Raw genomic sequence first — 27,351 nt, 5'->3', positions numbered from 1 at the left:
GAGGATAACGATCCCAGTGCCAGGCCTGCCCTGCAGCAAAAGAATGGACATTTGTGATTTGTCGCTGAGGCGAAAAGGTTGATTACTGGGTAACCCCATTTTTGGAATATCATGCTGAGAACACTGTCGTGGATTTCCCACTCGTGTTCTTGTGAGAAGTGCCTGCTGAAGTTGTCGGCTGTAGTGTTTTGGCAACCTGGTAGGTATGATGCTGTGATGTTTACATTGTTGCGGATGCAGAAGTTCCATAAATTCATGGCTTCTATGCATAGCAAGTAAGACCTGGCTCCTCCTTGGCGATTGATGTAAAACATGCACGCCACATTGTCGGTGAAAACTGAGATTGAGGTTCACGTATCAGTGGGAGGAAGTGTCGGCATGCATTGTGTACTTTGTGGAGCTCCAGGAGATTGATATGTAGTCTGGTTTCCGTCGCGGACCACTTGCCTTGTACATTGTGATGGCTCAAGTGGGTGCCCCAACCTATCAGGGAGGCATCTGTTGTAATAGTCACTGACGGGGGTTCTTGTTGAAAGGGAATTCTGGAGCATACTTTCCCTGGCTGCGTCCACCATTGTAGGGAGAGGATGACCCTTGGTGGTAGTGTCACACGTCTGCTGAGAGAGTGTTTGCTGGGTGCATAGACCGTGCTCAACCAGTGCTGCAGACAGCGCATATGGAGTCTGGCATACTTTACTACGAAAGTCGTAACTGCCATATGTCCCAGAATCTGAAGGCATGTCCTCACTGAAATTTGTGGGCTGATGGTCACCATGGAAATAAAATTGGTCAATGTAGTGAATCTGTGGTTTGGCAATATTGCCTTGGCTTGTATGGAGTCGAGGCCGGCTCCGATAAACTCCAATCACTGGGTTGGTTCCATGATGGATTTCTTTTTATTTATCTGTAGACATAGCTGGTGAAACAGGTCTATTGTGGTCTTCAGCATGCCTGCCGTTTCTTGTCGGTTGGTACCCTTAAGAAGGTGATCGTCCAAATAGGGGAAGATTATGACTCCTTTGCTTTGTTAATGTGCTGCCGCGAGCATTTTTGAGAATACGCGGGGAGCAGTGGACAGTCCGAAGGGAAGGACCCTGCACTGGTAGTGGTTGGGTCCTATTGTGAACCGCAGGAACCATCTGTGGGCAGGATGTATTGTAATATAGAAGTATGCATCTTGGAGGTCGAGGGCTAATCCCCCTGTCTAGCGCTGGGATTGCTGTGGCCAGAGTGACCATTTTGAACCTGTGGTTGCGTACGAACCTGTTGAGTTTTCGGAGATCTAAGATTGGTCTCCATCCCCCTCCTTTCTTCTCTGTCAGGAAATATTTGGAATAAAAACCCTCCCTCGATACTGATGTGGTACTGACTCTACAGCACCCAGCAGCAGGAGGTGCTCTACTTCCTGTTGCAGAAGGTGCTCGTGAGAGGGGTCCCTGAAAAGGGACAGGGAAGGGGGGATAGGAGGGATGGCAGTGAAAGGAATGGTGTAGCCAGATTGTATGAGCTCCAAAACCCATTGATCTGTGGTTATCGTAGCCCAGGCATGGTAAAATGGGTGTAGGCAGTGACCAAAATTGTGGGATGGGGTATCTGTTGGCACTAGAGGTGTGGGGAGGTGTGTGCGTACCCTCCACCAAGACTTCAAAATTGTGGCTTAGATGTAGATGGATGGGTGGACGAGGCCTGGTTCTGTGGAGCTCGTCGTCTCTGAGCCTGTTGTTTGGGTGTGTTCTGAGTGAAGTACCATGGTTGTTGATGGTTAAACAAGATGTATTGTGACCTCTGGTATGGTATAAAGTGAGGGCGTTTGTCAGGCGGTGGGTGCTTGCCTAGCGTACGCAGCGTTGCTCAGGAGTCCTTCATGGTATGGAGGATGTCGTCTGTTTGAGACGAGAATAGTTTAGCCCTAAGGAAGGGGAGGTCCTCCACTTTTAGCTGTAGTTCTTTTGGAATTCCCAAAGCCTGCAACCGTGATGTTCTTCTCATAACCACAGCTGTTGCGGTTGTTCAGGCAGCTGTGTCCTCTACATCCATTGAGGCTTGCAGCGCTGTGTGGGCTATTAACTGACCCTCATTGATAATGGCATTGAGTTGAGGACGTTTATGCTCGGGGAGGTCCTCCACAAGCTCTTGTATTTTACTATAGAGTACGGTAACTCCTCACTTAAAGTCGTCCCAGTTAACGTTGTTTTGTTGTTACGTTGCTGATCAATTAGGGAACATGCTCATTTAAAGTTGTGCAATGCTCCCTTATCATGTACTTTGGCAGCCACCTGCTTCGTCCACTGCTTGCAGGAAGAGCAGCCCGTTGCAGCTAGCTGGTGGGGGCTTGGAACCAGGGTGGACCGGCAGCCCCCCTATCAGCTCCCTGCTCCTTTACGTTCCCTGTGCGGCAGCCTTGCTGGCAGTTCAGCTGTCCCTCCCCCCACTGCCATGTGCTGCTCCTGCCCTCTGCCTTGGAGCTGCTCCCGAGAGCCTCCTGCTTGCTGTGCAGGGGAGGGGGGAAGTGGAGGGCTAATGTCAGGGGGCACTCACTGAGGTCAATGGGAGCTGTGGTTTGCACATCTGGCCCTAGGTATTTCAAATTGAGCGTGTCAAATTAGTGGCTATTTTGACCACTCTGTGTGCCTCCGTTCCCCATTTTTAAAATGAAGATAATCCCACCGCCGTCACCTCACAAGGGTGTTGTGAAAATAAATTCATATTTGTGAAGTGCTCAGGTACTATTGTTATGAGTGCCATAGAAAAGCCCTTAAGGAAATTAATAACTCTCTCTTCAGAGCAGGGTTTGAATGGTGTGCAGTAAATATGGCACAGGCCACACATATCTCCTCAATATTCAAACAAAATGTTGAACAGCTGCACATAAACAGCATCATCCATTCTGTGCACTGAATGCAACAAGGGTCCTGTGTTAAAAATAGTATGTCATCATGTAATTAAAGATGGTAATACATAAGCATAAGGAGGTTGAATTAAGATAGAACAGACAACCTTAAGTTTTGATTTTCCTAAATTTTGCATGCTTGAGTTTGCAACCTTAATCATGTTAAACTTTTGTGTGTGTAATAGTATATAGATAATTGTAATGTGCATATACCAAATTGCATCATAGAAAAAATTGGTTATGTGACTTAAAACAGCAAGGGCTGCTGTATATCAGGATTTCTGTCACAAAACTTGTGACATATTTTATATACGCTAAGGACTGAAAACAATCAAAGCACTTAGAACTTTAGACCAAAATTTTCAAATTTAGGGGCCTGAAATTAGGTGTCTAACACCATATCTAGGCATCTAAATAAATAGTCTGATTTTCAAAGGTGCCGAGAGCAGCTCCAACTCCCAGCGACAGCAGGAAAATGAAGCTGAAACAATACAATATATTCTCCCACCTGCATATATCACTATAGAACATTTAAAGAATTATATTTTATAAATAACCCTACCATCAGTCACCAGATAAAGTGAAAATTATGCATAAACCTACAATTGCCTGTGGAACTAAAGAGATTAATTTAATACCGTATTTCTACTTTCTGTCTAGCAGTGGAAGGCAGAACAGTGATTTATATGCATATTTCCATAGCTGGTCTATTCAGCTAATTCTTTATTTTGATCTTTTTAGCTCATAATGAGAGTGATATGTCAGAAGGACTGTGGGTCCTGAGACAGTGTGCCATCAGCCTATCAGAAAAATATATGAGACACATGGGGGCAGAGAAACATAGTTACTGCCTCACTTGCCCACAAGGGAAAAGGCTCCCTTAGATACTTTTTTAACAAATAACAACTTTGGTGAATAACAGAGATCATCCCTTATGGAAAAATCTTGCGGAATTTAATAGTGGAAAATGATGAATGTCATCAATAGAAATTAAATAGAATTCTATAGAAAGTACCTCTTTCCCCTTTCTCCCTCTCCCCCTCACATGGTTCTCTGTGTCAAAGAACAGGACAGACAATATCCATTGTTGCTCCAGTGATAAATTGAAGATCTAGCTATTTCTGAACCTTCTGGGCTAGGAGTGAGAGCTTTCTATTTTAAATGGAAGACTCCCAGCTGTGACAATGGGATTCAACTCTTGCTTTTAGGCCTAGAAGCCACAAGACAACAGAACTTAAAATCATCACATTATTACATGTAGGCAACTTATCCATAACTCTTAGAAGTTTCTGAGATCTGCTACTTATTTAAAGTGAAACAAAAACATATATAGTTGAACTTATGGTTCTATGCATTACTTAAGCCCCACTTAAGGCCTGTTTTGAAGACTGATGCGGAACATAGGCCTTGTGCTAGCTGTTTGCCCATGGGTCCTCCAATAAAACATAGGTCCCTTCTTAGTAGAAGTTTAACTACTAGTCATATATGTGCAACACAGCTGAGATAAAATTGTGGGAGTAAAACAATCTGTAGATGCAGCAGTAACCTGAATATATATTAAAATAATAATATTTTGTACTTACTTTGTCCCTTCCATCCAACAAAAATCAAAGTACTTTACAAAATAAAACAGATTATGCAGCTGTATACATTAAGGTAGATTCTGATCTCATACAAATGTAAATCTGGAGTAGCTTCATTTGATTCAATGGTCCTACTCCAGATTTACACTAGTATAACAGATCAGAATCTGAGGCTTTGTCCACATCAGAGCACTCACCTGATCATTCTTCTATAGGTTGCATTGGGCTAACTGAAACACCATTAATTGTGTCTATGCCACCCTGAATTGATGCAATATTTGCCCTCGAGTCCACATTAAAATGTAAAATATTAATACTATCATGCTTTACGCTAGTGCTTATTAGCAGAATTTAGTCCTCAATTTTGTTATATTTTCAATCTCATCATTTTTTGCAGGAATACTTTTGTTGTTGTTGCATATATTTATTGTGAGATTTAATTAATGTTTTGTCTCCACTCCTGCAAACTCTTTTATAACTGCAAAACAAAGTCACCCAAGGACTAATCCATGTCATTTAAAAGCCTTTGCACTCTGATTTCAACTCTTTCTTCTACCTCAAATCCAATCAGAAGCGGGATCTTTCACAAAACCTAGACTCTGCAGAAGATTTCAAGGCTTAAAGAAAATGTATTTTTAGAAATAAGTATACTTTAGCTATTTAGGCTGACCTGACTTTGACTCTAAATTGCTGATAAAATCTGATCTAGTAAGTGCATAGCACAAGGAAGATTATTCTTTCTAAAATGAAGAAAAGGCAACCCCCTGTTGCTAAAAAAACAACAGAAGAGACATCTACTTTGTGAATACAGCATGAAAAAAAATATCACATTGATATTCATTTCAGTCAACATTTTCAGAATTTAGGTCCCTCTTTTTTTTTTTTGCCACCTAACTATATGTTTAGGCACTGAAAGTTTTAAGACATACTGAGCACCTAGGAGCAACCAAAGAGAGCTAATATTTAATTATTAGCAGAATTTACCACCAATAACCCTATATGTATTTTCAATACCAAAAATATAGATACTTTTGAACTACATAAAGTGCAATTTTTAGTGGAAATGATACAGAACTATGTGAAATCTAGCAAAGGCTGCAGACCTTATGTGTACATCCAACTGAGCTATGCACCAGGCTGCTCAAATGGGCCACGCATATTACTTCAGCAAAGATCAACAAATGTTTCCCCCAGCAAATCGAAAAAGTGTGGAGACTTTATTGTAATAGTCTCCCATGAACATTAATCCTGACTCACAACAGCCAAAATCTTTCCATTCACAGCTTTGTAATCTATTATGGCATTTTCAAAATATAAGGAGAAATAATGAAATATGAGCTTAAAGTTAAGCACAGAAGTTATACGCCAACTGTGGTTTCAACCCTGGGGACTGGAACCCTACCCTAATAATGACACATACTGGACATAGTGGTTCTCTGGCATGCCCATCTGGTAGAAAAGCATTGTGCCCACTCAATAAAGTGATATGCCATTTGAGCAGATGGTGACAACCATCAATAAAAATATAGTCTGTTTAATGCAAATGGAAGCTTCCTGAACAGATTCCTCCTACCACCACTAAATTAGGGCAACACGATTAATCACAAAAGCATCTTGCCTATTCATGTCTGTGGTCAAAACAAACAGATTAAATCCTATTTCCTGTGCACTGTACCCAGACATGCATCCATTTCATCTCTCATAAAGGGGCTACTAGCATTCTGAGAATTGCACCCAAATAATTATACATAGCGGCTGACAAATGAACTTGACTCTTCACCAGTGGTGAATGGATGAGTACTAACCTTTGTGAGATGTACCTGACTTCAGTCAGTGTCATAGCTGATGCATGTAGTTTGTTAAACAGCAATGAAACAGACCAATCTTATGTATTTCCCTGAAAAGCTGGGGAACAAGAGACTCAGAAGCTCTCTCTTCCCCCCAGTACTTTCATCAAGCAACTGTGGGTTGAATCCATACCCTTGTAAAAATGCAGCGAAACGTATTAGAAGCTTCTTTTTTTCTGGTGTTCTTGCTCTCTCATCTCTTTTTCCTTCATATTCATTGTATGGTTTTTCTGACATCTTCACTGAGCAGTTTACCTTGTTTGTGTTTTGGTGAGAGTGCAACAGCTGGTCAGGAATCAGAACAGGAAAACTAGGGGATAATATGACAGGAGTTACCAGCTACAAAATTTAGGAGAAGCTTGTTGTTAAATGGCAAGTTTAGGGCTTGTCTCTGCAAAATGTTAAGGGTCAACCTCTGAAAGGTGTGTTGGGAAATAATTCTCTTAAGAGGGCAGGCCTGGAGAATCACAATGGTATATGCATGTGTGCACCCTGTCTTGTCTTGTACACTTTTGTTGAAAAAGCTCTAAGTAAAAGTTTTTAGAAAAATAAAAGACACTGATGGCATTATAGACTGACACAATGCAATAGTAATACAGGGCCACATTTTACACCGAATTATAATACATACAATCCCGTTAAACAAAGGATGGAATGAGGAAAGTCAATGGGACACAGTAATACCAAGATATAAAATATATCGCAAGGACAGAACAGGTCGTGCGGTGGGGGAGGGGGAAGAGGGAATGGCACTATATGTGAAAGAAAGTGTAGAATCAAATGAAGGACAAATCTTAAATGAGCCAAACTGTACCATAGAATCTCTATGGATAGTAATTCCATGCTCCAATAATGAGAATACAGCAGTAGGACTATATTATTGACCACCTGACCAGGATGGTGACTCTGAAATGCTCAGGGAGATTAGAGAGGCTATAAAAATAAAAAACTCAATAATAATGGGGGATTTCAACTATCCCCTTATTGACTGGGTACATGTCACCTCAGGAAGGGATGCAGAGATAAAGTTTCTTGACACCTTAAATGACTGCTTCTTGGAGCAGCTAGTTCTGGAACCCACAAGAAGAGAGGCAATTCTTGATTTAGTCCTAAGTGGAACACAGGATCTGGTCCAAGAAGTGATTATAGCTGGACAGCTTGGTAATAGTGACCATAATATAATTAAATTTAACATCCCTGTGCCAGGAAAAATACCACAGCAGCCCAACATGTTAGCATTTAATTTCAGAAAGAGGGACTAGAACAAAAATGAGGAAGTTAGTTAAACAGAAATTAAAGGTACAGTGCCAAAAGTGCAAGCTGCACAGAAACTTTTTAAAGACACCATAATAGAGGCTCAACTTAAATATATATCTCAAATAAAAAAACATAGTAAGAATTTCAAAAAAGTGCCACCGTGGCTAAACAACAAAGTAAAAGAAGCAGTTAGAGGCAAAAAGGCATCCTTTAAAAAGTGGAAGTTAAACAGAAAGACTCACAAACTCTGGCAAATGAATATAATTAGGAAGGCCAAAAGATAATCTGAAGAACAACTAGCCAAAGGCTCAAAAAGTAATAGCAAATGTTTTTTAAGTACATCAGAAGCAGGAAGCCTGCTAAACAACCAGTGGGGCCACTGGATGATCAAGATGCTAAAGGAGCACTCAAGGACAATAAGGCCATTGCAGTGAAACTAAATGAATTCTTTGCATCGGTCTTCATGGCTGAGGATGTGAGGGAGATTTCCAAACCTCAGCCATTCTTTCTAGGTGACAAATCTGAGGAACTGTACCAGATTGAGGTGTCATTAGAGGAGGTTTAGGGACAAATTGATAAACTAAACAGTAATAAGTCATCATGACCAGATGGTATTCACCCAAAAGTTCTGAAGGAACTCAAACGTGAACTTTCAGAACAACTAACTGTAGTCTGTAACCTATCATTTAAATCATCTTCTGTACCAAATGACTGGAGGATAGCTAACATGATACCAATTTTTAAAAAGGGTTCCAGAGGTTATCCCAGCAATTACAGGCTGGTAAGCTTGACTTCAGAAGAGAAGAGTGAGGGGGGATTTGATAGCAGCCTTCAACTACCTGAAGGGGGGGTTCCAAAGAGGATAGAGCTAGGCTGTTCTCAGTGGTGACAGATGACAGAACAAGAAGCAGTGGTCTCAAGTTGCAGTGGAGGAGGTCTAGATTGGATAGTAGGAAAAACTATTTCACTAGGAGAATAGTGAAGCACTGGAATGGGTTATCTAGGGAGGTGGTGGTATCTCCAACCTTAGAGGTTTTTAAGGCCCGGCTTGACAAAGCCCTGGCTAGGATAATTTAGTTGGAGTTGGTCCTGCTTTGAGCAGGGGGTGGACTACATGACCTCTTGAGGTCTCTTCCAACCCTAATCTTCTTCTATGACTTCAGTACCGGCCAAACTTGTTGTAACTATAGTAAACAACAAAATGGTCAGACACATAGATGAACGTAATTTGTTGGGGAAGAGTCAACATGGTTTTTATAAAGGGAAATCATGCCTCACAAATCTAGAATTATTTGAGGGGGTCAACAATCATGTGGATAAGGGGGATCCAGTGGATATACTGTACTTAGATATTCAGAAAGTCTTTGACAAGGTTCCTCACCAAAGGCTCTTAAGCAAAGTAAGCTGTCATGGGATAAGAGGGAAGGTCCTCTCGTGGATTGGTAACTGGTTAAAACAGGGATTGGCAACCTTTGGCCCACGGCCTGCCAGGGTAAGCCCCCTGGCGGGCCAGGCTGGTTTGTTTACCTACCACGTCTGCAGGTTTGGCCAATCGCAGCTCCCACTGGCTGCGGTTTGCCGCTCCAGGCCAATGGGGGCTGCGGGAAGTGGCGGCCAGAACATCCCTCAGCCCGCGCTGCTTCCCCCATCCCCCATTTGCCTGGAGCAGCGAACTGTGGCCAGTGGGAGCTGCAATCAACTGAACCAGTGGATGCAGCAGGTAAACAAACCGGCCCAGCTCCCTGGTGCGCCGCGGGCCAAAGGTTGCCAATCCCTGGGTTAAAAGATAGGAAACAAAGGGTAGGAATAAATGGTCAGTTTTCAGGATGGAGGGGGTAAATATTGGTGTCCCCCAGGGGTCTGTACTGGCACCAGTCCTATTCAACATATTCATAAATGATCTGGAAAAAGGGATAAACAGTGAGGTGGCAAAATTTGCAGATGATACAAAACTACTCAAGATAGTTAAGTCCCAAGCAGACTGTGAAGAGCTACTAAAGGATCTCACAAAACTGGGTGACTGGGCAACAAAATGGCATATGAAATTCAATGTTGATAAATGCAAAGTAATGCACATTGGAAAACATAATCCCAACTATATATATAAAATTATGGGGTCTAAATTAGCTGTTACCACTCAAGAAGGAGATCTTGGAGTCATTGTGGATAGTTCTCTGAAAACATCCACTCAATGTGCAGCAGCAGTCAAGAAAGCGAACAGAATGTTGGGAATCATTAAGAAAGGGATAGGTAATAAAATAGATGATATCATATTGCCTCCATATAAATCAATGGTACGCCCACATCTTGAATACTGTATGCAGATCTGGTTGCCGCATCTCAAAAAATATATGTTGGAATTGGAAAATTTCACAAAATAGCAACAAAAATGATTATGGGTATGGAACAGCTTCCATATGAGGAGAGATTAATAAGACTGGGACTTTTCATCTTGGAAAAGATTTGACTAAGGGGAGATATGATAGAGGTCTAAAAAATCATGACTGGTGTGGAGAAATAAGGAAGTGTTATTGACTTCTTCTCTTAACACAAGAACTAGGGGTCACCGAATAAAATTAATAGGCAGCAGGTTTAAAACAAACAAAAGGAAGTATTTTTTCATACAACACACAGTCAACCTGTGGAACACCTTGCCAGAGGATGTGAAGGCCAAGTCTATAACAGGGTTAAAAAAAGAACTAGATAAATTCGTGGAGGATAGGTCCATCAATGGCTGTTAGCCAGGATGGGCAGGAATGAGTCCCTAGAAGCTTTGTCAGAAGCTGGGAATGGGGATGGATCACTTGATGATTACCTGTTCTGTTCATTCCCTCTGGGGCACCTGGCATTAGCCACTGGTAGAAGACAGGATACCGGGCTAGATGGACCTTTGGTCTGTCCCAGTATGGCCGTTGTTAAAGGGGCCTGATTCTCCAGTCTTATTAGTGTTTAAATTCTCATATAGTGTTTCAACTGGCCCTAAACTCTATGAATCTCTGAAATCAGGAGTAACTGCTTTTATTCCAGTGGAATTTTACTACCATAAAACTGGTGTGAGAGGAGAATCATGTCCAATGGGTTTGCACAGGATGTAAATTACTGCCAAATTTGGCCCACAATCTATAGGCCTACTACATATGTCCACAAGTTTGGGACACTGTGATATTAACTGAGCCAGAATAAGTATATAAATTACTTTTGTAACTAAGACACTTCACCTCACTATTTTTCGTTTTTCAAAATTCTCATCTTCAGCACCAATTTTTCACAGTTTAATATGCTGGAGAATAAGAGGCTAATACTCTTCATATATCTTTTTTTCAACAGAAAGAGTACGGAAGTTGTTTTACCTCCCACACTGTAAGTTCAGACCATTTAATCTGTCTTAAAATTTAAGAGGAGAGCAAGATACTTGACAGAGCCAATTACAATAGATAAATTATTAAATAAGCTATTCTTCAGAGTATTTTGTGGCAAGACATAAAAATGAGTGCAGGGAGAAAAAGAGACATTGCAGCTATATGTGTGCTTTGTATTTCAGCTAATACCCCTTTCCAAGAAAACACTGTAAAGTAACAATAGACCAAATGATTCCCCATGGAGTTACACCAGAATGAATTTGGCTCAACAAGTTTTGAACCATTCAATTTTGACAAAATATTCACATTTCTAGGTATTTTGAACAGTAGTCCAGGGATTCTCAAGCTTCATTGTACCCTTTCTGACAACAAAAATTGCTACATGACCCCAGGAGCAGGGACTGAAGCCTGAGCCCGTCCAAGCCCTGCCACCCTGGTGAGGGGTGTCAAAGCCAAAGTCCCACTGCCCCAGAGGGCGGGGGGCAGCCGAAGCCCAAGGGCTTCAGCCCCAGGCAGGGACCTGTAATCTGAGCCCCACTGCCCAAGGCTTCAGCCCCAGACAGTGGGACTCGGGCTTTGCCTTCAGCCCCTGGCCCCAGCAAGTCAAATCAGCCCTGGCGACCCCTTTAAAATGGAGTTGGAACCCACTTTGAGGTCCCAACCCACAGTTTGAGAACCGCTGCAGTAGTCTGATCTATGAAGTCTGAGTATTGAATACTCTCTGTGATTGATACTTTGTAAGTACCTAGCATAGATTAAGAAAATTCATTCATTTTACCAGTTATTGTAACTATTAAATGTTATATGGAAAGGTACTTATATTTTTGTTATAGCCCACTCACTCACTGGATAAGTTTGATTGTTTACAGTACAAGCAGCATCTGAGTGGTGCTGAAAGTTTTTTAGTTGATCCCTTTTGACAATTTAGGTGTTAGATATATAACACATTTTACTTCAAAGCAGCCTCCTTTTCTGGTTGAACCAATTCTGAAGACTGCACAAAGGCATTCATACTACAATAGAGAAAAAAGGGGGGGAAATGTCATTTCTATCAGCTGGGTATAAGTCAAGAGAACTTTAAAGTCATTGAATACAATTTACAGTTCTGAAGCCTAAAACTATATCACTGAATCCACAAATGTTGGGCCGACTACCAAATAAGAACAGAAAGATTTTTGCACAAGGATTTTATATGTATTCTATAAACCTTTTCACAAAAAGAGAAAAATGAAAGGATTGTGAAACTCTCCAAAATTCATTGGCTGCTATGTGACTAGTGATTACATTTTTTAAAAGTCTGTGTGTATATTCTGATGCAAAGCAAGTAAATGCAAGTGGAATTTACAGGCCTGTTCAGTGACTAATCCTTTAAAGCTTTGGAAGACATGAATAGGTTAGGTGAACATTGCTTCAAGTTCACTGCAAATCCCACCTCAGAAGAAAACCTTTAGTTTGTGGTTAAGATGATATTGGCAAAAGATTAAAACAGGATTTATAAGACTTTTTTTTATTTTGTGCTTATTTAGCAGACAGTCCAAGAGTAATGTTTCACTCCATTCCACTGGCAGGGGGAAAAATGAAGATTATGTTTTTGAAAGAAAAAATATGAAAGTGTCTGTGCTATTTCAGCTTTCTGAATATCTTCTATGAATATATGCATCTGGTAACTTGGTCCTATAGCAAAAAAAGTCGCTAAATCTTTCTTTCATCTCGAAATTTCCATTAGAAACAAAACAAACAACCACCACCAAACCCCCCCTCCCCCCCCCCCCCCCCCCAAAAAAAGAACACTCTTTTTATGACCAGATCCTGGTTGGCACTTGTGGAGCCACAGAGAGGACACAAGGACTCTTTCCCACCCCCATCCCCGCTCATGTCAACAGCATAAGGATCAGGCATAATTTCACTCAGGTGGTGTAATCCTGGCCCCACTGAAGTCAATGGCAAAACTGCCATTGACTTCAATAAGGTCAGGATTTCAGCAGGATGTTCAGGGATTGCTCCCTCCCTGTTTTCCCCAAGGATACCCTGAAGTGGATGGGGAGAGCAGGGCCATGACACTGCCACCCACTCCCCGCTAACCCGCAGAATGGGACTAATTCACACAGAGGAGCAAACTGCCCCCCATAAAAGGAGGTAGCAGTGTTATGGTGGATCATATTAAAGAAATTCTGTATTAAAATTACAAATGAGTTTGATTCCCCATAGGTTAAATTCCAGGGTATAATGAAAAGGTCTCTTGGTTTTTGGTCTCTTGTTTTTACTCTTTTTCTCCCTCTCTGCATGAAACTTGCAAGCTGCTAATTGTGTTAGTACATCCTAAGACAGAGTCTGTTCTCAAAGCAATACTTTGTAACAACAACTACTCACACAGAGAGAGACTCAAAGCGATACTTTGTAACAACAGAAACAGCACACAGAGATTCCCCGCCCTTTTGTTGTATTTATCTCGCTTTCAGAGTAGCAGCCGTGTTAGTCTGTATCCGCAAAAAGAAAAGGATGACTTGTGACACCTTAGAGACTAACAAATTTATTTGAGCATAAGCTTTCGTGGGCTACAGCTCACTTCATCAGATGCATTCAGTGGAAAATACAGTGGGGAGATTTTATATACACAGAGAACATGAAACAATAGGTGTTACCATACAGACTGTAACAAGAGTAATCAGGTAAGGTAAGCTATTACCAGCAGGAGAGCGGGGGGAACAGGGGACCTTTTGTTCCTCACATGTTCTTGTCAACTGCTGGAAATGGCCCACCTTGATTATCACTACAAAAGGTCCCACCACCCCCCGCTCTCCTGCTGGTAATACCTTACCTGAAAAAAGAAAAGGAGTACTTGTGGCACCTTAGAGACTAACCAATTTATTTGAGCATGAGCTTTCGTGAGCTACAGCTCACTTCATCGGATGCATACTGTGGAAACAGTTTCCGATGAAGTGAGCTGTAGCTCACGAAAGCTCATGCTCAAATAAATTGGTTAGTCTCTAAGGTGCCACAAGTACTCCTTTTCTTTTTGCGAATACAGACTAACACGGCTGTTACTCTGAAACCTGTCACCTTACGTGATCACTCTTGTTACAGTCTGTATGGTAACACCCATTGTTTCATGTTCTCTGTGTATATAAAATCTCCCCACTATATTTTCCACTACATGCATCCGATGAAGTGAGCTGTAGCTCACGAAAGCTTATGCTCAAATAAATTTGTTAGTCTCTAAGGTGCCACAAGTCCTCCTTTTCTTATCTGGCTTTGTTAACAATTGTGACTAAAATAGAGATAGAGGATGTATGTGGATGGTTGCTTAGGGTGGATAATACATGAATGATCAGGGAGGTGCCAGCCTAAGAATCCAGTCTCCATAGGCCAAAGAAGGCGTCAAGTGGAAACAACTAGAGGACCCCTGGAGGGCAGACTGGAATCCACCCAACAGCCTCAAGGATGGGAGAACCGAAGAACAAGATAACATCTGGCAGCACGGAGCAGTCAGGAATGTGCCATCTGCTGATTGATTCAGCAACAGCATGATGAAGCAATTCCCATACACTGACATAGGAATAAATTCCTATAAAAATGGACTCTAGAAACTGAGAACTTTGGGGTCTGATTCTGCAAACCAACTTCCAGGAGCGTCAGATGTGCATCTGACAAGGCCCTGCTCCCTCCTCATGTCCAGGCCACCTGGCCAGTGGCTTGGCACGAGCAACTCTAAGGCTGGTAACTATGACAACAACCTTGCAGAACCTCTGTGTGTGTGTGTATGTATGAATGTGTGAATAAATATGAAATTGAATGGAATGTTACAGCTATAACTAACTGCTTACTATGATTCTTTCTGTATTCACAATAAATGTGGCATTTTACCTTATTCCCTTTAATAAGATCCTGCTGGTTTTTATTTTATTGGTATAGCAGCAGCAAACGTGCACTTCCTGCTTGCTGGGGATCTCCAGGAGGCATCCACATGACAGAATTCTTCCTGATGATCTCCCTGGAATGAAGTGGTTCCACACCACCTCCAATGCATAATTTTTCCTAACAGGCACGATTTAGCCTTCAAAATACTACTACTACACCTCCCAGCTGCAGTGTAGACACAGTCACTAAGAACAATGGGGGATGGCAGCTATTTAGAAAGAGAGCAATTCTGTGAATGTCTCTCTGAAGAAGGAAATTTTATGTGCCAGCCTCTGCTAACAAACTTTCAGTTATGAAAAAATAACCACAAAAGAAGCCAATACCCTATTTCTTTTCAAAAACAACCCATTACACCAGGTCTGCTCCCCAGAGAGGCAGGAGGGAGGGGAAACTAGGGGACGTGAGCACACACACATATATATGCACATGCATGCAGTGAAATCTGGGGGTTGCAGGAGGTGGGAGGAAACTAGAGGCTCTGTCTGTGCACGCAAGGGAATGAAGGCTGGTTCAAAAGGCAAGAGGAATTTGGAAGACAAGAGACTGAGGGAAATGGATGTGTACACTTTGGCTGCATTGCACTGTTCTGGTAAAAAAACAACACAAAACAAAACCACATCTGTAATCCCAGTTTAACTAGCCTGTATGCTCTGGGTGCTTTGTGTTGCTTCAGAATGGCACAAAGCAGCCAGAGTGTGCCAGTTAATCTCACCATACAAGATAATTTTTAAAAAGATATAAGACTTCATAGGATATTTCTAATGATTTGAAGATATCACTTGGTAACATTTTTGGTGAGTCTCTTGTTTGAAAATTTCATACATAAACATTAGATAAAAAACAAACAAACAAAACAACAAGGATGTTCCCAAACAAAACTGTATTAAAATGGAGTTCAGGCTGAGAGTACATGTCAATAATTTAGGATCAAATACATCACAGAGATGTTGTAAGGATCCTAAAACCAACAACCTAAAGAGAGGGCAAGAAATACCTAATGTGTCATTTTTAAAAAAAATCATGTATTTTAATCTATTTAATTATTTTTTTAATTTAATCTGGGAATACAAACATTAAAATGCCTTTTTCATAAAATGTATGATTATGGCATATTTTCACTAAAAGGAAGAGTGAGAGCACCTCTAACACCCTGGACTGTGTACTTCCATACCTTAACTCTGAAATTCTTGGGTTGATGGCACTTTGTTCTGGAATAATTAATATAATTCAGGGTAAGAGACATTACAGAGATTATTGATATGTCTCTCAATTCTATATCTTAATTCCATCTAAGGGTATGTCTACAGTACGAAATTAGGTCAAATTTATAGAAGTCAATTTTTAGGAAGCAATTTTATACAGTCAATTGTGTGCATCCCCACTAAGCGCATTAAATCGGTGGAGTGCGTCCACAGTACCATGGCTAACGTCGACTTTCGGAGCATTGCACTGTGGGTAGCTATCCCACAGTTCCTGCAGTTTCCACTGCCCACTGGAATTCTGGATTGAGCTCCCAATGCCTGATGGGGCAAAAAGATTGTCGCAGGTGGTTTTGGGTACATGTGGTCAGTCGCCCCTCCCTCCATGAAAGCAATGGCAGACAATTGTTTCACGCCTTTTTTCCATGCAGATGCCATACTGCTGTCAGTAGATGGTGCAGTAGGACTGCTAACCGTCATCGTCATCCACTGCTTCTTCTGCAACTCTGCTCTCCTGGTGCCAAGAATCCACCTCGCAGGTCCTCTTGTCGTTCTGTATAAATATCTATTCTCCTGGCATCCGTCATCATCCACCGCTTCCGCTGCAACTCTGCTCTGCTCTCCTGCAGATGACATACCATGGCCAACATGGAGCCTGCTCAGCTCACCGTTGCTGTTGTGAGCATTGTAAACATCTTACACATTATCCTGCAGTATGTGCAGAACCTGCAAAAGCAGGCAAGGAGGCGACGACAGCGCGATCACAATAGTGATGAGGACATGGACACAGACTTCTTTCAAAGCATGGGCCTGGCAATTTGGACATCATGGTGGTAATGGGGCAGGTTCCTGCCATGGAACACTGATTCTGGGCCTGGGAAACAAGCACAGATTGGTGGGACTGCACAGTGTTGCAGGTCTGGGATGATTCACAGTGGCTGCAAAACTTTCGCATGCGTAAGGGCACTTCTATGGAACTTTGTGACTTGCTTTCCCCTGCCCCGAAGTGCAAGAATACCAAGATGAGAGCAGCCGTCACAGTTGAGAAGCAAGTGGCGATAGCCCTGTGGAAGCTTGCAATGCCAGACAGCTATGGGACAGTCGGGAATCAATTTGGAGTGGGTAAATCTACTGTGGGGGCTGCTGTGATCCAAGTAGCCAACACAATCACTGAGCTGCTGCTATCAAGGGTAGTGACTCTGGGAAATGTGCAGGTCATAGTGGATGGCTTTACTGCAATGGGGTTCTCTAACTGTGGTGGGGCCATAGATGGAACGCATATCCCTATGTTGGGACCGGACCACTTTGGCAGCCAGTACGTAAACCGCAAGGGGTACTTTTGAATGGTGCTGCACTGGTGGATCACAAGGGACGTTTCGCCAACATCAACATGGGATGGCCAGGAAAGGCGCATGACGCTCGCATCTTCAGGAACTCTGGTCTGTTTGAACAGCTGCAGGAAGGAACCTACTTCCCAGACCAGAAAATTACTGTTGGAGATGTTGAAATGACTATAGTTATCCTTGGGGACCCCGCCTACCCCTTAATGCCATGGCTCATGAAGCCATACACAGGCACCCTGGACAGTAATAAGGAGCAGTTCAACTATAGGCTGAGCAAGTGCAGAATGGTGGCAGAATGTGCATTTGGACATTTAAAAGCTCGCTGGCGCAGCTTACTGACTAGGTTAGACCTCAGCGAAACCAATATTCCCATTGATATTGCTGCTGGCTGTGTGCTCCACAATATCTGTGAAAGTAAGGGGGAGACATTTATGGCAGGGTGGGAGGTTGAGGCAAATCGCCTGGAGGCCGATTATGCACCGCCAGATACCAGGGTTATTAGAAGAGCACAGCTGGGTGCCCTGCGCATCAGAGAAGCTTTGAAAACCAGTTTCATGACTGGGCAGGCTACGGTGTGACACTTCTGTTTGTTTCTCCTTGGTGAAAACCCGCCCCCTTGGTTGACTCTACTTCCCTGTAAGCCAACTGACCTCCCCACTTCGATCACCACTTTCAGAGGCAATGAAGTCATTATTGTTTCAAAATCATGCATTCTTTATTAATTCATCACACAAATAGGGGGAAAACTCACAAGGTAGCCTGGGAAGGGTGGGTGAGGAGGGAAGCACCGGGTGGGGTGGTGGATGAGGGGAGGAGGGAAGGACAAGGCCACACTACAGTTCAAAACTTATTGAATGCCAGCCTACTGTTGCTTGGGCAATCCTCTGGGGTGGAGTGGCTGGGTGCCCATAGCCTCCCCTCTGCCCCTGCGTTCTTGGGCGTCTGGGTGAGGAGAATATGGAACTTGGGCAGGAGGACAGGCGGTTATACAGGGGCTGCAACAGCGGTCTGTGCTCCTGCTGCCTTTTCTGCAGCTCCACCAGATGCCTGAGCATCTCAGTTTGCTCCCCCATTAGCCTCAGCATTGCATCCTGCCTCCTCTCAGCATGCTCCTCCCTCCTCTCATCACATTCCTGGTCTCTGCCATTGTTTGCCTCCATGCATTCTGCTGAGCTCTCTCAGTGCAGGAGGACTGCATGAGCTATGAGAACATGTCATCACGAGTGCGTTTTTTTCGCCTCCTAATCTGCGCTAACCTCTGGGACGGAGATGATAGGGGGAGCGTAGAGACATTTGCAGCTGCGGGAGGAAAAAAAAGGGAGAGTAGTATTTAAAAAGATACATTTTAGAGAACAAAGGAAAGACTATTTCACACTGAATCAAGAGATTCACATTACATGGCACATGTGCTTCACTCCTGCCCCCTTGCCACCACGTGGCTAGTATCAGGGAAGATCCCTCTCAGCCAAACGTGAACAGCTCAGCATGAACGGGCCTCCCCACACCATGTGGCAAAGGCTTAGAGTACCTCCAGGACAGCTGCATAGAGATGTCCCTGGAGGATTTCTGCTCCATCTCCAGACACGTTAACAGACTTTTCCAGTAGCTATACTGGCTGCAAATGCATCCCAAGTCTTCAGGGCAAATTAATCATTAAACACGCTTGCTTTTAAACCCTGTATTATATTTACAAAGGTACACTCACTAGAGGTGCCTTCTCCGGCTTCATGATCCGGGAGCCCGCCTTGGGAGGGTATTAGCTCCAGGGTGATGAACAGTTCCTGGCTGCTGGGGAGAAGGGATTCTCCATTTGCCTGCTGTGCGCTATCCTCAATCTCCTTCTCCTCCTCATCTTCCTCCTCCACAAAATCCTCTTCCCTGTTGTGTGAGACTCCCCCCTTGCAGGTGTCCACGGACAGTGGTAGTGGTAGGGACCCCCCTAGAATTGCATGCAGCTCATCATAGAAGCGGCATGTATGGGGCTCTGACCCAGAGTGACTGTTTGCATCCTTTGTTTTTTGGTAGGCTTGCTTCAGCTCCTTAACTTTCCCACGGCACTGCTGTGTGTCCCTGTTGTAGCCTCTGTCCATCATGCCCTTGGAGATTTTTGGCAAATATATTGGCATTTCATCTTTTGGAATGGAGTTCTGCCTGCATGGATTCTTTTCCCCATACAGCAATCAGATCCAGTACCTCCCATTCAGTCCATGCTAGAGCTCTTTTGTGATTCTGGGACTTCATGGTCACCTGTGCTGATCAGCTCGTCACGCTGGCCAAACAGGAAATGAAATTCAAAAGTTCCCAGGGCTTTTCCTGTCTACCTGGCCAGTGCATCTGAGTTGAGAGTGCTGTCCAGAGCGGTCACAAGGGAGCACTTTGGGATAGCTCCCAGAGGCCAATACCGTCGAATTGCATCCACACTACCCCAAATTCGATCCACCGAGGTCAATTTTAGCGCTAAACCCCTTGCCAGAGAGGAATACAGAAATTGATTTTAAGAGCCCTTTAAGTTGACAAAACAGGCGTGGTCGTGTGGATGGGTGCAGGGTTAAATCAACCTAATGCTGCTAAATTCGACCTAAACTCGTAGTGTAGACCAGGGCTTTAAGTGACATTTTTGTCTGGGCCTATATGTCTATTATGTTTAACCTTAGTAAGATCTTGGACTCAATATCTATAGCAGTGAGTTCTACAAGCTACTCTTTCATTGCATAAGAAAGTATTTAATTTACTCAATTATAAATTTGTTGTTGAATAGCTTTGTGTATGTATTCTGAGAAAGGGGAAACAGGAGTGCCTGATTTTCCCTGACTACATTATTATTTGGTATACCTCTATCAAGTCCCTTCCTATTCTTCCTGTCAACTAAATAATCCCAATCTCTTCGTCTTTAGTTTTTAAATTGAAGTTTTTTCATATCTGTAGTCATTTCGAATGCCTATCTCTGTTGTTTCTATATCCTTTTTTAAATAAAGTGAACAGAACTGAACATAATATTCTAGGACAAGGGCATAATACTGATTCAGAAAAGAACATTATTATTTTCAGTCCCATTTTTTTATTCATCCTAACATTTTATTTGCACACTGAGCAGAGATTTTCATTAAAATGTTGTCACATGGCACCTCCATCATTACCCAGTGAACCTTGCTGCCTGGCCAGTTAATATGGTTTTGCAGTCACAAATGCACATGAGGCTATTTATTACATAACAATACCATGCAACACAGGCTTATAGCAAGGACTGGCTTCCCTGCAGCCCTGCCTGGCCTGGCTCACACTCTGAGCTTCCTCCTGAGCAATTTTGAGCTGCCCCTTGATCCCTGTTTCCTCCCTTTATATTCTCCCCAGTTACCTTGTTATCCCAGTGATTGTCATCCATGTGCTCATAATCCCTCACCAGAAAGTGTGTAATTGCCCTCAACTGGGCCTGTCAGTGATCAGGGTGCTGCTGATAGTTCCCTGTCACAGATGTCCACACTCAGATCTTTTTCTTGTGTGGTTACAATTAGATTTAGAATCCAGGGGGGCATCTCCATAGTTCAGAACATTCTTTCCAATGTGTATTAAAATTAATTGTTGACAAATGAAAGGTATTTGCTATTGATGAACTGAGGATTAGGCCCCTCTGAAATTCCTCATGGTCTCCTCTAGCCTTTTCTAACCTCTATAATTTTGTGTGATCTATACATTTTGCAGCTGAATGTTCATCCATTTTTCCAGATCACATATATTAAATACTGGTTTCTAGTATCATAATCTTGGGTGTATCAGGCTGTTCACCTTTTGCCATGTTGAAAATTGGCTATTTTTTCCCCCGCTTTGTTTGCTGTCTTAGTCAATACTTTACATCTCAATCCATTATTATTTTATTTCCTTAGTATCCTCCTGTGAGGGGCCTCAGAGTTTTTGAAAATCCAAATAAATTATGGCAACTAGCTCATCTTTAGCCACTGTTTTGTTGACACCAACAAGGAATTCTAGAAGAGCAGAGGAACGATTTTCCTTTACACAGAAATACTGGCTTTAAAAAAAAAAAAAGATTCTTAAATCAGACAAGTTCATGTTATTTAATTATTCTCAGTATGTAAAAACATTTCAAATATTTATTCAATGGTTTCTGTTTTTGTAAACAAAGACAAGACGGAAAAGTGTTCAGGCTCAAAAATGTAAATTTTAACACCTAGACACATTAAGTCATATAATAATATACAGAGAAACAACTGAATTCAATTTATAAGCAAATAACATACCTAGTCCTGTTCCCACTGAAATCAGTGGCCCAATTCCCAGACTTTAATGGGGGATAAGAACAGATTCATATATATGCTATCTCCCACAGTCCTTACAGAAGGACTATAGATTGGATTCTAATTCCATAAACACAATACATTTAAACATTTGTTCTAGTCAACACCAAAGTTATGGCAGATTTTATTTTAAATAAAATACCACAAAGAATAGGAAACCTCAACTGCACTTTGTGTGTGCTGCTTGTATCTCATCCAGTATATTTCTGATGGATTCTACACAGACCTCTTCTCTGTGATGTTTCATGCAGGCCTGCTTCCATACTTCTTCAAAGTTTTGATCTGAAATGCTCACTCCAATGTTACGGAGAATTCGTGCAATCTGTAAAGTAATATGTGAGGGAATTAATTTTGGTCAGCGTTTGCTTTAATTAATATAGGGGCTGATCTTGCATCCATTATTCACATGAGGAATTTTAATTTGTTTAGGAGTGAATTTTGCCATTAATGAAGACTACAGGCCAAATCCTGGAGTGCTTAACCAAGCCAACTCCCATTAAAATTAATGTGAGTTTTATTTAAGGAAGGACTAAGGACTGCAAAATTTGGCCCTAAATGTATAAATTAGGTTAATGCAGTTTAAAGGTTCAGAAAGCAAGCACACAGAGTTCAGGAAATTTATACATTAAGGTTTCCAAGAATCCTAATAAACCATGCTACTAATCCATTATCTTTTATTCTTTACATTTATCAACATAAATATTATATTAAAGTCTACATTTAACAAGGAAAACATGTCTTGAAAATGCTATGGGCCAGATCCTCAGGTGGTGTACATCAGCACAGCAAGGCTGATTTCAATGAAGCTACCCCAATTTACACCAGCTTTGAATCTAGCCCTACTTATATACAACAAGATTATTCCATTACACTGGTGTAAAACTAGAGGATCAAGTCCCTTAGTTTTTTTTTGTTTTTTGTGAGTTTCTCACATACATATTTACTCTGTGTAACAGATTACATCCAGCTGCGGCGCTGCAGTACTTGCCTAACAGGTAAAGCAGAGCGTCGGTGGAATATTGCCATTCCATATACATTTGTTATTTTTCACTGCTTGTCTTTATTTTAGTATATTTTATTTTGTGCATGTTTCTTTCACATGATTTTTTTCTGATCTTTACTATTAATTCTGGGATTTCTCCCCTAACCTTTGTTCAGCCAAGAACTGGCTGCAAGGCAGCTGCACCAGACAGAGTTACTCCTTTATGGATATTGTTTTTTATTCCAGCAGCTTTTTGGTATACCCTCCACCACTTAGTGAGTGGTGGAGTTTCCAGTTTAGTTGCCAACCACCCAGCCTTTGTACTAGCTTGTGATGAGTTTGGACTAACAAAGACAATGATTTATGGCACAAGGTTTGTTGACTGCACCTCAAGTTTCAATAGCTAACACTGTGCTAGAAGCTGTGCACAAGCTCTGCTATCTAGGATCAACTCTATCAGATAAGTTCTCTAGATAAGAAGCTTAATTCTGCATAAAAAAGGCAGCCACCACATTAGGTCAACTAACCAAGCGTGTGTGGGATAACAGGAAACGAACACTGAATGCCATGATACAGGTCCACCAGACATGCATTCTGAGCATGCTGCTGTATGGTGGTGAGACTTGGACACCACCTAGAGCAGGCATAAAATAAGGCTAAATACCTTCGATACCTGCTGTCTTTGCCATTTTCTAAATATCACGTGGGAAATCAAGTTTGACACCAACCTCCTTGAGAAAGCAAAATTCCCGAGTCTAATGACGACTCTCAAACATAGATGTCTACATCTGTTTGGTCATCTGCACTGGATGAATGATAGATGCATTCCAAATGATCTCCTGTATGGAGAACCTGTGGATCCTCCAAGGCCATTGGGCCAACCTTGGCTCCGTTTCAAGGACATTTACAAGAGGAACTTAAATTCTCAACATGGATGCTGCAAGCCAAGAAGATGCAGTTAGCAACAGGCCACACTGGAGGGCTGCGCTGCACCAGGCAGTCAAAGTGGCTGCAGAGAGGTGACTGAGACACAGGAAAGTGAAGAGGAAAGCACAACAGACCTCAAATGCTAGTCATTTGCTGGGTTCATCCTCTGGCCCTATGCCTTATGCCAGCACTATTTGTGGCAAGGACTGTCACTCAAGAATTGGACTTTTTAGCCAGTCATGATGCTGCAGCATGGCACATAGTAACTCAACTACTTCAGTGCTTATACCATTGTATCTCTCAATAGACAGATGCCATATTATTAATTCACATTAATCTGCCAAGTTAACCTCTAAAACACAACTGGATCAGCATTGCCTCCTCCTCCAATCCACTGGGTCACTTACAAATGAAGGGATTTTATAAATACATAGCACCAGACACTGAGCAAAGTAAACCTTTGTAGTTCCATCAACACTAATGATGCCATTCCGATTTACACTAGCTAAAAATCCAGCTCATAGTTTGTACATAATCCTAAATGAATATTAAATCATTCATTAATTGTATGTCCACAACATTTATACTTTTAATTGCACCCCTTATTGATAAAAACGGACTATATCTTATTTTTCTTAGAATCTCATTGAAGTCAATGGGATGACTCATGGGCTAAAGATGAACAAGATAAATCTTTAACCTTTAACAGTCATAGCTTCCTACACTAAAAAAATACGACAATGCCATTTAAGTATACTGTTCTAGGACACCTTTATCAACACCCCCATAGGGAGTATAAAACATTATGAGCCCCATTAACCCAGTTTAAAACTATCACATGTACCCAGTGGTGAGCTGGAGCAGGTTCGCACCAATTCACTGAAACCGGTTGTTAAATTTAGAAGCCCTTTTAGAACCAGTTGTCCCTCGCAAGACAACTGGTTCTAAAAGGGCTTCTAAATTTAACAACTGGCCAAAAGTGGCGCCTTAGGCGTTGACTCCATGGGTGCTCCGGGGCTGGAGCACCCACGGGGAAAATTTGGTGGGTGCTCTGCTCCCTGCTAGGCCCCAGCTCACCTCACGTCTGCTCCGCCTCCTCCCCTGAACGCACTGCCCTGCTCCTCAGCCCCCCCCCTCCGAATCAGCTGTTCGCGCAGGAAGCCGGGGTGGGGGGGGCTGAGAAGCAAGTGGCGGCTTCGTGCTCAAGCCCAGGGAGGTGGAGGCAGAGGCGAGCTGGGGCGGGGAGCGGTTCCCCTGTGTGCCCACCAGGTTACCTGCTGCGGCACGGGCAATCCTCCTCGCGCCCCCCCATCCCAGCTCACCTCTGCTCCACCTCCCCGGGCCTGACTGCGAAGCACTGCTTGCTTCTCAGCATCCCCCGCCCCCCCCCCCAGCTTCCCATGCGAACAGCTGATTTTCGGGAAACCGGGGGGGGGGGGGGGCGGAGAAGCAGAGCGGGGCGGCGCGTTCAGGGGAGGAGGCGGAGCGGAGGTGAGCTGGGGCCGGGCACGGAGCTGCCGGTGGGGGCTCTGTACCCACCAAATTCTCCCCGTGGGTGCTCCAGCACCAGAGCACCCATGGAGTCGGCGCCTAAGGCGCCACTTTGATGTGATCAGTGGGGGGGAGCGGCCACTCCCCCTGCTCCCCCTCAGCTACACTACCCTGCCCCTAGGAGCCAGAGGGACCTGCTGGATGCTTCCCGGGAGCCACCCCAGGTAAGCACCGTTGGGACTCCCCACTTCGCCCCCCAGCAGGTCCCTCTGGCTCTTAGGGGCGGAGTGGGATGGACACCCACTACGGTGGCCCACGAGACCTTCCTGCCCAGTTCCTGGGGCAGTCAGGGGACAAGGGTGGATGGGGGAGGCGCCCGGGGGGGCATCAAGGAATGCAGGGGGTTGGATGGGGCAGGAGTCCTGGGGGCAGGCCACGACCCCCTTGTGGGGTGAGGAGGGAACCGGTTGCTAAGATTTTGGCCGCTCATCACTGCATGTACCTCTATAATGGGTCATTATGTAGCCTGAAAGTTTCATTTTCAAAAGTCATAGTATAAAAATTTATAAAAATTAAATGTGAAAAAATATACCAACAGATATAAAATACTCACTTGACAAATTCACAAATCATCAAAGATCAATTTATCTGACTCAGCTGTCACATTCACAGTCTCTTTTATGCATGTTTATTGTCCAAACTTAGGTCAAATCAACAAAAACACAGTTCCTCATCTCACCCTGGGATATAGCTCACAAGAGCTTTTCCTTCTTTACTTCTCAGGGACTTCTGCCTGCTGTCCCTGGGACTCTGGTAGTCCTAGTTCTCCCAGGCAGGCTCCCTGTTCCCAAGGAGCAGGCAGAGAGAGCCCTCTCTGCCTCTTTTCTGACTAGCTCTCATTGAGGCTCCCCCTCACCAAGTCTCACTCTCTGTTTAAGATCAGGTGCCCCCTTTGAAAGCTCAAAGTATCACCCTGTGACACTCCACCCCCCACACACACCCCCGTTACGGCCTTGCCCACTCCTAAGGAAAACCTTAAAAACCCAACCTTCCTCTAGTGCCCCCACACCAAAGTGGACCCCAAACACCACCATACCAAAATAAAACCTATTTTACATACAACACTCCAGATAAAGTCATACAAATCCCTTCCCCGCTCCCCACAAGTCCTTAAAACAGTCCCTGCAGGAACACGTCTCTAGCTCCAGGCCACTCGGGGTCCTCTGTAGTGTGGCCAGCCTTACAGTCCATACTCTCCTCCTTTATCCAAAATTCCACCTTACTTCAAGCTGATTTTATGTTTCCCTCCAAAATTATTCCACTGCTCCTCGGGCAACCCTTACATCCTAGTAGCCTTCCTCCCAGAGGCCCATCAGAGTTCCTCCATGTCATCCTCAATCACTGCCCTCTTGTTTCTCCTAGCTGCCAGGGTCATAGAGGGTTTTTTGCCTGGTGTCTTGCCTGAACCTCTATAAGCTGAAGGGGGTTGACAGCCATCCTCCCATCTCACATTATCACTGGAGGCAAAGTCTGCATCCCCCCTCAGGAGATCATTTAACCTCGATATTCATCTCAACCTTGCCCCAGCTTGTTGATCATACTCTGCTCCTCCAGTTTTCTCACACCCCCTACTGCCTGGGTCAGATGAGTAACTAACTATAGGCCCCCCCCCCCCTACCATTATTGCCACATCTACTTTCCCAACAGCCTCTATATTGGTGCTGTGGGACACCCACTCCCTTTTTAGCTTCTTGCACATTTGACTACCACATCAGACTATTCTGGATTTATCCAATTTTGGGGTCCCCTTCTTTTCTCTTGCTGCAACTCTTTCCCCTATGAGGGCAGTGCCTTTTAAATGTCCTGCTGTCCCATAGGCACAACCTACCAGCCCTGTCCTTGCTTTAGCATGAGGCAGAATATCAGCCAGAGTGACTACAGTATCTTTTGCATCTGCTGCACAGAGTCATCCTTGCCATCATTGTTCCTGTAGGGGCAGGTCCTCTCAATGTGGCCTTCCCACCCACATGCATAGCTTGCTCTCAAATGGGACTCAAGCCTCCTGGCCCATAAACATCTTTTCCTTGCCTGGTACCTGCCACTACTAAGAGTTTCCCTTTGCAGAATCTCCCATCATGTACTGCTGCTGCTTCTCTACTGTCTCCGCCCATCTCTGCATGTCCAGTGACATCTCCTGATGTCTCTTTTGATTCACCAGAATCTGCAGGAAGACTAGTTAGGTTTG

At 43.4% G+C, this 27,351-nt stretch overlaps 1 protein-coding gene across 2 annotated transcripts in view; it reads right to left on the bottom strand.

The window, feature by feature from the left end:
* Window positions 1-21,484: 21,484 nt before the first annotated feature.
* Window positions 21,485-27,351, bottom strand: part of EFHB (EF-hand domain family member B) — a 45,694-nt gene continuing 39,827 nt past the window's right edge. Inside the window, exon 13 of one of the 2 annotated variants that reach the window (XM_073333521.1) lies at window positions 21,485-22,028. In XM_073333521.1, the coding sequence (XP_073189622.1) occupies window positions 21,867-22,028 (162 nt within the window). In that variant the 3' untranslated portion in view covers window positions 21,485-21,866. Of the gene's footprint in view, window positions 23,626-27,351 lie in introns of both variants that reach the window. The other variant, XM_073333522.1, reaches the window with a different exon arrangement.

This window comes from Lepidochelys kempii, chromosome 2 (assembly GCF_965140265.1).
Source record: "Lepidochelys kempii isolate rLepKem1 chromosome 2, rLepKem1.hap2, whole genome shotgun sequence".
NCBI classification, from domain to species: Eukaryota; Metazoa; Chordata; order Testudines; family Cheloniidae; genus Lepidochelys; species Lepidochelys kempii.
The sequence above is the reverse complement of the archived record's forward strand: the minus strand, read 5'-3'. Positions and strand labels throughout refer to the sequence as shown.